At 36.6% G+C, this 9948-nt stretch overlaps 2 protein-coding genes across 2 annotated transcripts; both read left to right on the forward strand.

The window, feature by feature from the left end:
• Positions 1–4340: 4340 nt before the first annotated feature.
• On the forward strand, positions 4341–4754 carry LOC114742651 (uncharacterized). Its single transcript, XM_028930866.1, has one exon. The coding sequence runs from the start codon at positions 4341–4343 to the stop codon at positions 4752–4754; it is 414 nt and encodes a 137-aa protein (XP_028786699.1).
• A 27-nt stretch (positions 4755–4781) lies between these two features.
• Positions 4782–6118, forward strand: LOC114742652 (uncharacterized). Its single transcript, XM_028930867.1, has 4 exons — positions 4782–4975; positions 5340–5451; positions 5537–5782; positions 5921–6118. The coding sequence occupies exons 1-4, from the start codon at positions 4782–4784 to the stop codon at positions 6116–6118; spliced, it is 750 nt and encodes a 249-aa protein (XP_028786700.1).
• Positions 6119–9948: the final 3830 nt, after the last annotated feature.

The raw sequence follows: 9948 nt of genomic DNA on the forward strand, positions 1-9948 counted from the left end.
AAAAAGCAAAAGAAGAAACCAGCCAAAATTTTCAGGCACAATTTATTATAATGTGCTACTTGTTCCGTCTCTAAATATTCGATATTGAAATTCTCAATACAATTGATTTTTAATACATTATTTTCTTAGATACTTTCCTTTAAAACCACAGTTGCAAAGAATATATATGTCATAAAAAATGGCTTAACACATGAGGTGGCATGCGACTGAGAAAAATCCAGATGGAAGGTTAAGGCACCCACGAGATTCGGAGGCCTGGAAAGCATTTAATGTGAAATTTCCAAACTTTACCAGTGATCCTAGAAATGTACGTCTTGTGTTGGCAACCGATATTTTCAATCCCTTCGGAAACATGAGCACAAGTTACAATATCTGACCGGTGGTGTTAATTCCATATAATCTACCACCTTGGATGTGCATGAAGCAGAGCTCCTTTTTGCTTTCCATGATCATTCCTGGCAAGAAAGCACTGGGAAATGATATAGACGTATAGCTGTAACCGTTGATATACGAATTGATTGACCTGTGGAAGAATGGTGTTGAGGCATATGACTCATATGACAAGTGACTATTCAATCTTTGTGCAGCCTTAATGTGGACAATAAGTGATTTTCCTGGTTTGGAAACTTTGTCTGGCTAGAACGTGCATACTGGGTTGGCCTGTCTTGAGTGTAATTTTGATTCCGTGCCATGTCGCCTTCCACACAGTCGCAAGTAGTGCTTCATAGGAAATCAACGGTTTCTCGATTCCAAGCACAGACTTAGATTGCAACGGATTCGATTTGATGGGAAACAGGAGAAGAGAGATCCTCCTATTACTAAGTCTAGTGTGGATATTTTGCGGCAGTTAGAAGATGTTAATGTCGAGTTTGGTAAGAGTGTGGATCCCAAACGATTGGGACGACGATCTCGTGGGACATCTGATACGCAACCTATGCAATAGTGGAAGAGAAGCATATTTTTCACTCTTCCTTATTGGGAATCTAATTTGCTACGACACAATTTGGATGTTATGCACATTGAAAAAAATGTGTGCGATAATGTGCTATATATGTTGCTCAACGAAGTTGGAAAGTCCAAAGACCATCTCATAGCTAGAAAAGATTTACGGGCTTGGAGAATTCATGAAGAGGCTTGGCCTGATGAAAATGACAAGTTTCAACCAGCTACATTCACCTTGACAAAGCAGAACAAGGATATCTTCCTCTTGACGCTGAAGAACATAAAAGTACTAGATGGATATTCTAGCAACATCTCAAGGTGTATTGATCTGCAGGCTCGAAAGGTTACTAGGTTAAAAAGTCATGACTCCCATGTTCTTATGCAATAGTTACTTCCATTAGCCATGAAAAACACACTTCCTTCTGATGTATCAGTGGTTTTGGTGGAATTGTGTTCATTTTTCAAGAAGTTGTGTGAAAAGGTCTTGATAGCGGAAGAGTTTGATCAGCTGCAAAATAAAATTATTCTTACACTTTGTCACTTGGAGATGATATTTCCTCCATCATTCTTCACTGTTATGGTTCACTTGACTGTCCACCTTGTTCGAGAAGCAAAGGTTGCTAGCCCAGTTCACTATCGATGGATGTACCCTATAGAGAGGTACTAGATTATTTTTTATCCCCGCCTCTTTAAATTTCACATTGTTGTTTCATTTACTCGCAATTATTAATGCAATATTAACTTGCAGGTACTTAGGAAAATTAAAATCATATGTTAGGAATAAGGTGTGGCCTGGGGGGTCAATAGCAGAAGGCTATTTTGGAGATGAGGTCCTAACTTTTTGTTCAACATACTTTGACGACATAGAGACATCTTTTAACCACCCGGGTCGCGTAGATGATTCTCCTCCTAGTCCTTCCACGTCAACTTTATTTCCTCCTGTCAGGAAACCAGTTGGAGGATATGAATTCTTCAGACTCACTCCTACAGAGAAACTCCAGGCACATAGACTCGTTTTGATAAATTGTAGAAAAGTTGATCCTTTCATGCAGTAAGTATATCATATAAGCTCACTAGCTTTTACACTTTATATTTGTTTCTCACTGACTCTTCTAACAAATTACACTTTACTGTAGTGAGTTTAGAAGTTACCTCAGGTGTTAGCTACAGGGGCGTGTGCGTTCTGCTGACATTGGTAAAAGAGTCCACAAAGAGTTTCCTAGTTGGTTTACATGTAGAATATGTAATGACAATAGCTTATACATAGATGAATTCAAAGCTCTTTCCCTCGGTCCGTTAGACCATGCACGAAGGTTTACCGCGTATAATGTCAACGGCTTCAAGTTCTATACGGTTGGACTTGATCAGGGATTGCTCACACAAGACTCTGGAGTTTACAAGACATTCGGGATGAGATGTTATGCTAGCAGTAGTGATGGCGATATGCGCTTTGGAGGCGTTACTTACTATGGAAAGCTAATTGGCATTATTGAGTTGAGTTACCAACTTTTCATCGTGACAGTGTTCAAGTGCTCTTGGGCAAATACGACAACTTCACAAGGACTCGCTACTGACCACTTGGGCATTACCTCAGTTAATTTCTCTAGACTTATTCATACGGGGGCATCTGAAGATGATGAGCCATATATCCTTGCTTCCAAGGCACACCAGGTTTACTATGTCGAGGACGAAAAACATGAAGACTGAAATATGGTCGTTCACCTCAAGCCACGGGATCTTTATGATATGGGTGATGGTGACATTATTTACGACAGCAAACCCTTCCAACCCCTGAATTTTGGAGACTTCTTTCGTCAAGGAGACGATAATTTGCCAATTACCAGGTATACGTCTTTTCTTAAATTATTTAAATAATTAACTACTAATTACTAATTTCTTCTAAATACATTATAATTCTAACATAATTTTTTTAAATATGTCCCTTCAGGCCGGATGATGATGAAGAATAGCAGCATCAAAAATTTTATTATTAAAATTTTTTTCCTTCCATAAATACATATGTATGAATTAAAATTGGTTTAGTTTTTTAAAAAATAAAAAATTATAATTTGTAGCGGTTACATAACCGCTACAAATTTATTATTAAAAAATTTCCTTCCTATAAATACATATGTATAAATTAAAATTAGTTTAGATTTTTAAAAAATAAAAAATTATAATTTGTAGCGGTTAGGTAATTGCTACAAATTTCATACCGCTACAAATACTAGTGGTTACTTATACGCTAGAAAATGGACAAACAGCTACAAAATGCACCAAAATGCTACAAAAAAACTGCTACAAATGTGTCGCTGATCTCTATAAATATTATATCACCTCTACATTTATTTACCCCATCTTTTTTCTTTCCTCTCCTATTCTTCTTCATAATTCTCTCTTTTTTTCTTACTCTCTCATATGGTGGTTTCTTTCTCTTCACTATATGGTAAGTGAATTTTATTTTATAAGTGCTTATATCTTTTATTTGTCTTTACTTATAATTTACTAACATATTTATTTCTCTTTTTCTTTCAGATTTTTCTTCTTCACTTTTATCATGCCTTCCTCAACTGATTCAAATACTTCTCAACATAACAGTTTAGGTTCAACATTACAAACTATCTCATCTTCAATTCAACTATCTTATTAAATCTTCAATTCAATTATCTTATTAAATTAAATTCACTTCTTTTGACACACTCATAATTTAATTACATATTGTTCATTACAAAATTCAAATATATAAAAAGTAATACAAAACTAATTATACAAATTAACAAAAATTCTCCAATATAATCTATTTAATGGTTTTTAAATTTATAATATTATATTTTCTAATAATCAAAAACCAAATATTTTTTTTGTGCCTGGAAAAACATTTCTAGTGGTTCAAAACCGCTAGAAATAAAAAAATTAGCAGGATAAATTTCCTGAAATTTAAATTTTGCGCCAAATTTCTAGCGGTTCAAACTACTAGAAATGTTTTGGCGCCAATTCAAAAATTTAATTTCCTGGCAAAATTTGATTTGGTTCAGAAATTTCTAGCGGTTATATAACCGCTACAAATTTTTTTGCCTTTTCCAACGGTTTTTAGCCGCTAGAAATTTCGTCTCCTACTACTAGATTTTTCTAGCGGTTAATTAACCGCTAGAAAGTTTATGGTGTTTTGACCATACTGTGTAGCGGTTGCCATAACCGCTAGAAATTTTTTCTTGCACTTGATTTTCTAGCGGTTTTTGTAACCGCTAGAAATGTTATTTGTTGCGGTTAAAACCGCTAGAAATGTCTTATTTTAACTGCTACAAAATACATATTTTTTTGTAGTGATCACCCGGCAGTGTCATGTCCCACTCCATTTGGGCGACTACAAGGAAGATGTCTTGTGTGTTGTAATCCCCATGGATGTGTCTCACATTCTTTTAGAACGCCTGTGGCTCTATGACTATGATGTCACTATCCAAGGCCAAGCAAACAACCACATCTTCAAGCATGAGGGCAAGACCATCTTACTCCATCCTGCGAAGCCTGAGTACAAAGCAAAAAGTCCTACCCTCATGAAAGGATCCACCTCTAAGCCCATTAACCTTCACCCCCTAACAGAGAAGCAGTTCATCGAAGAAAGTAGGGAGGTTGATGTCATCCTTGCCATCATTTCCAAGGTCGTTTCTCCTTTTGCACCAACACCTGACAATTTTCCAAAAGAGGTGACCCAACTCTTGGATGAGTTTAAGGATGTTGCACCTAAGGAGTTACCTCCTGACTTGCCACCTATGAGGAACATCAAGCATGCAATCGATTTGGTTCTAGGATAACAGCTCTCCAATCTTCCACACTATAGGATGAACCCTAAAGATCGGGAAGAGCTCAATCGACAGGTTAACGGCTTGCTTAAAAAGGGCTATATCCAGCATAGCCTCAGTCCTTGCGCTGTCCCTGCCCTTCTGACTCTGAAGAAAGATGGCTTATGGAGAATGTGTGTTGATAGTCGAGCCATCAACAAGATAACCGTCAAGTACCGGTTCCTGATCCTTAGGTTAGAAGACATGCTTGATTTGGTGTCTGGATCTAAGTAGTTCTCCAAGCTCGATCTTGGCAGTGGTTACCATCAAATTCGAATCAGACTAGGAGATGAGTGGAAGACCGCGTTCAAGATGCAAGATGGACTGTACGAGTGGCTTGTTATGCCATTCGACTTAGCAAACGCCCCGAGCACATTCATACGAGTAATGACGCATATGTTGCAACCTTATCTAGGAAAGTTCGTGGTTGTCTATTTTGATGACATTCTGGTTTTCAATAAATCTAGAGATGGCTACTTGCATCACCTTAGACGGGTGCTCCTGACCCTTCGGAAAGAGAATTTTTATCTTAACCTACCAAAGTTCCCCTTCCTGCAGAGTCAAGTTACATTTCTTGGATTCATCATCTCAGTATAAGGCTTGTCCACAGATCCTGCAAAGGTCCGAGCCATCCAAGATTGGTCAGAACCATAGACACTGCATAAAGCACGTAGCTTTCATGGGCTACGTCCTTCTATCGGCATTTCATCAGAGATTTCAACACCCTTATGTCTCTAAATACTGATTGCTTGAAGAAGGAAAAGTTCGAGTGGACTCCTACAGCCTCCACAGCTTTCAACACTATTAAGGAGAAACTCTTGAGTGCTCCTGTCCTGGTTTTACTTGATTTTCACAAGTGCTTTGAAGTTGCTTGTCACACTTCTGGGGTTGGAATTGGAGGCGTTCTGAGCCAAGAAGGCCACCCCATCGCCTACTTCAGTGAGAAGCTTAATGAGGCCAAGCAAAAGTACTCCACGTACGACAAAGAGTTCTATGCCATTGTTCGCTCGTTGGAGCATTGGAAGTACTATCTCCTCCCCCAACAGTTTGTCATCTACTCAGACCACCAGTCTCTCAAGTTCCTTAGCTCCTAACGACACTTGAATGCCAAACTTGCCAAGTGGAGTGGGTTCATTTAGGAATTTACCTTTGTGGTCAAGCACTGTCTAGGGGTAGAGAACAAGGTAGTTGATGCTCTTAGCTGGAGAATCCACGTTCTTAACACCTTAACGATTAATGTCGTGGGATTTGACAAGTTCAAGGATGAGTACACTTCGTGTCCTGACTTTGGCATCATTTATGATGAGGTTAAAGATGCCACCGCGAAGCTCATGTGAATTTCCTGATTGATGATGGCTACCTATTTCGTGGGTCTAGGTTGTGTATTCCCCGCATATCACTGCATGATTTTCTCATTTGGGAATTACATGGGGGAGGGCTAGCCGGACACTTTGGCATTCAAAAGACTACAGCCATGGTTGAAGACAGGTTCTACGGGCCTTCCCTTAAGCGTGATGTTGCTCGAATCCTTTCCCAATATCGTACATGCCATACAGCAAAGGCAAATAAGAGGAATACTAGGTTGTACACACCTCTTCCTGTTCCTAAGGCACCTTGGAAGGACATTAGTATGGATTTCGTGTTTGGGTTGCCAAAGACAGTATGAGGGCATGATTCTATCTTGGTTGTAGTTGATCGATTCTCGAAAATGGCACATTTCATCCCATGCAGTAGGACTACCAATGCCTCACATCTAGCCAAGCTTTTCTTTTGAGAGGTTGTGCGTCTTCACGGTCTGCCTACCACCATCGCCTCTAATAGGGATGTCAAGTTTGTCAGCTATTTCTGGAAGACCCTCTGGAAGCTCTTTGGTACGCAACTGAAGTTCTCGTCTGCTTTCCACCCTCAGACTGACGTACAGATTGAAGTAACTAATCGTAGCTTAGGTGACCTGCTCCGTAGTTTAGTTGGCGATAAGCCTGGTAACTGGGATTTAGTCTTGCCTATAGCTGAATTTGCTTACAATAACTTGGTCAATAGATCCACTGGCAAAAGCCCATTCCAAATTGTGCAGGATCACAACCCAAAACAGCCTATTAACCTTGGTCCCCTTCCCCTGTCTGCTTGCCCTTTTGAATCTGTGAAGACCTTTGCACATCACCTTCACTATATTCATGCTGAGGTTAGGCGTAAGTTAGCTTTAAATAATGACAGGTATAAGATAGCTACTGATGTCCATCAACGTCACCAGGAGTTCGATGTTGGCGACCTTGTCATGGCTCGTATACGGCCTGAGCGTTTCCCAAAGAGGCCTTACAAGAAGCTGCATGCTCGCGCCTCTGGCCCGTTTTGCGTTTCCAAGAAGTTAGGGCCCAATGCATACTTATTAGAGTTACCTCCATATATGTCTATTAGTCCAGTATCTAATGTTGAGGATCTTGTTTCTTACCGGGGCACTTTCGAGCCGCCCCCTTTGTGTTCTGATGACTCTGTAGGTACTCAGACTCACCAAGCCCTAACCCTACCTGTGCCTAGAGTTGCGCCTCCTATGGAAGCCATTGACGCCGTGATGGGTGAGCAGACGGTTCTAACTCCAGCAGGTCCCGTCAGTTGTTACCTCGTTCATTGGAAAGGTTGCCTGATTCAGACGCTACATGGCTCACTGAGGATGAGTTCTATCATGTAGATGCTGCCCTCCTCGATAGCTACCAGCTTTCTAACTCTCCGGTGGTGAGTTCTTCGAATCGGGGCAGGGGGAAATGATGTAGATTTAATTAATTGATTTTCTTTTGTTAGTTATTTATTTCGTGAACTACCCACTAACCCATTTATTGATTTTGTATTTTAATTATTTTATATAAAATTAGGTCATAAGTACCCTAGGTTTCTATCGGGTAAGCAGACTTGGCTTTTGACGTATCAGACAGTTTTCTTCCATTCTCATTCTCGTCTTTGCTCTCCCTTTCTCTCTAATATTCTTCTCTGATCTCCTTCTCTTCCCCTTTCTCTTTTCTGTTTTACATCATAAAATCAATTTAAAAAAATGCAAACATTGTTCAGTCATGTAAAAATTAAAATTTTCTTTTCTTTTATAAAAAATTTAAATTATTTAAGATCATCACATACTTTAATTAAAGATAAAAATTCTATAATTTTATTAAAATGATTATTATTAATTCATTATATAAGAAATATTTAAAAAATGCAAAGAAAATGATTTCTTCAAATTTCTTAACGTAACATGAATTTTCTTATTACATAATTAGGTGGCTTTTGTTAAATGATTTTGAGGAGGGTCTTATAACATTATAATAAATTAACTGAATTCTTTAAAGGGAAAATTAGGGATAAATCTCTCATTAAAAATTTAATTGGCAAATGGGACTTAGGATAATTGATTGCACAAGAAAAGATTAGTTGTAGACGAAGGAAGATAATTTGCACAAAGGGAAGATGGTTTGCACAAAACATTATTTAGATGTGAGAAATTACTTCCACATAAGAAAATTTCATTTGCATAAATAGAAATTGAGTTGCGCATCACATAAAGGAAGATCATTGCAGAAAAAAGAAGATACATTGCGCATAAGAGAAGATAAATTGCACACAAAAGAAGTTAAATTGCACAAAATCTTTAGGTCCCATTTGCTAATTAAATTTTCAATGGGAGGTTTATCCCCAATTTTCCCTTCTTTAAATTTCTTAACATTACATGATATTTTTATTGAAAATCTGATATAAATTTCTTATTAAATAAAGAAATAAATTATACAAGTTTTTTTGAATTTTTTTAAAATCATGCACATAATAAATTAAATAATAATCTAAATTTTGATAAAAGTATATAACTTTTATTTTCAATTAAAATCTATGACGGTTTTAAGAAGAAAATTTTAAATTTTTTATAAAAAAATAAAACTTTAATTTTTTTTTTTTATGAATCAACAATATTTGCATAATTTTTAAATTGAGTTTTACGCAGGTTGCAAATTTCGAGAGAAATCAGGTTTAATTTAGTGAAATTTAGTAATTTGCATTAGTTTTAATAATAAAATATAGGAGAGAATATAGGCAAAAATATATGAGGTTTGGGATAGGGGCAATGTGGTGTTTTTAAATTTATATTTGAATATTTACTCCTCTTAGATAATTTTAATTTTTATGATCTTCTCTCATAAATATTACGGTTTATTGGTCCTTCTTTCTAATTCTCCCTTGATTAAAAAATTACAACTCCTATTAATTAAACAAACTGCTTAATGATTTGATTGTACATTACGTAATTTATAGTAACAATCATTATAATGTGAGAGATGTATAAATCTTAAGTATCATCTCTTGTAATTTATTCATGACAACATTATTCTCCTTTTTTAGTCCATATCTTCATGTAATTCGAACTTGTCAATGTTATATTATGCATACATATCTTATCTTTTTTTAAATAGATATGGACATTTTTAAACTGGAAAAGATCAAATTATTTCAAATTAGACTGGAAAAATTAAACTGATATTTAATAAATCATATAATAATATATTAATTTGAAAAGCTGATTCTTCTTTGTTTTTAAAGTTAAATACAAATTAATATGAATCAAATTATATCAATAAAATATATCAGCATTAATATCAAGTTGTCTAGATATTGATTAAAAAAAAAAAGTTGCCAAACACTATAATATTATTCTAAATATAATATAGTTATTCTTGTGTGTGAAAAATACTAAGAGTTAAATTTCAACTTATCATTTATAAAAGCAAATTTCACATACGCAAGCCGGATGTAATTGACATACGCAAGACTTAAATAGTATGATTTAGATTTTTTTTTTCGTGAAAAATCATTTCCCTCCAAAAATTTTGACCTTCCCTCCATTGAGCCGTAATCCCTCTCCTCTGCCTTCTCATGCGCAGGCAGCCGCCCCTAGTTCTGCCTTCTCATATGTCACAAGAAATCTCTCTCTCCTTCTAGCCACCAGTGGCCTCGCATCACTCCTCTGCCTGGCGATCTTGTCTCTCACTTCACCTTTAAATCATCGTCTCTCCATCCTTCGTCTACCTCTGTTGCTTTCATTGAGCAGCATCTTTGAAGTTAAGCTTTTAAATTTGTTGTTTTGGAGTTACTCTAAAAATTAATCGAATTAATATAATATAGTACACAATCC

This window comes from Neltuma alba, unplaced genomic scaffold (genome assembly GCF_004799145.2).
Source record: "Neltuma alba isolate B1F8T4 unplaced genomic scaffold, ASM479914v2 tig00003845_pilon, whole genome shotgun sequence".
Classification (NCBI taxonomy): domain Eukaryota; kingdom Viridiplantae; phylum Streptophyta; class Magnoliopsida; order Fabales; family Fabaceae; genus Neltuma; species Neltuma alba.

Excerpts from the sequence above, each read along its gene's own strand:
- LOC114742652 (XM_028930867.1), top strand. The coding sequence starts at position 4,782 with ATGAACCCTAAAGATCGGGAAGAGCTCAATCGACAGGTTAACGGCTTG. Across the intron at positions 5,452-5,536 it reads ATAGACACTGCATAAAGCAC|AAGGAAAAGTTCGAGTGGAC; the intron begins GTAGCTTTCATG and ends GATTGCTTGAAG. Across the intron at positions 5,783-5,920 it reads ACAAAGAGTTCTATGCCATT|GAATTTACCTTTGTGGTCAA; the intron begins GTTCGCTCGTTG and ends GGGTTCATTTAG.
- LOC114742651 (XM_028930866.1), top strand. The coding sequence starts at position 4,341 with ATGGATGTGTCTCACATTCTTTTAGAACGCCTGTGGCTCTATGACTAT.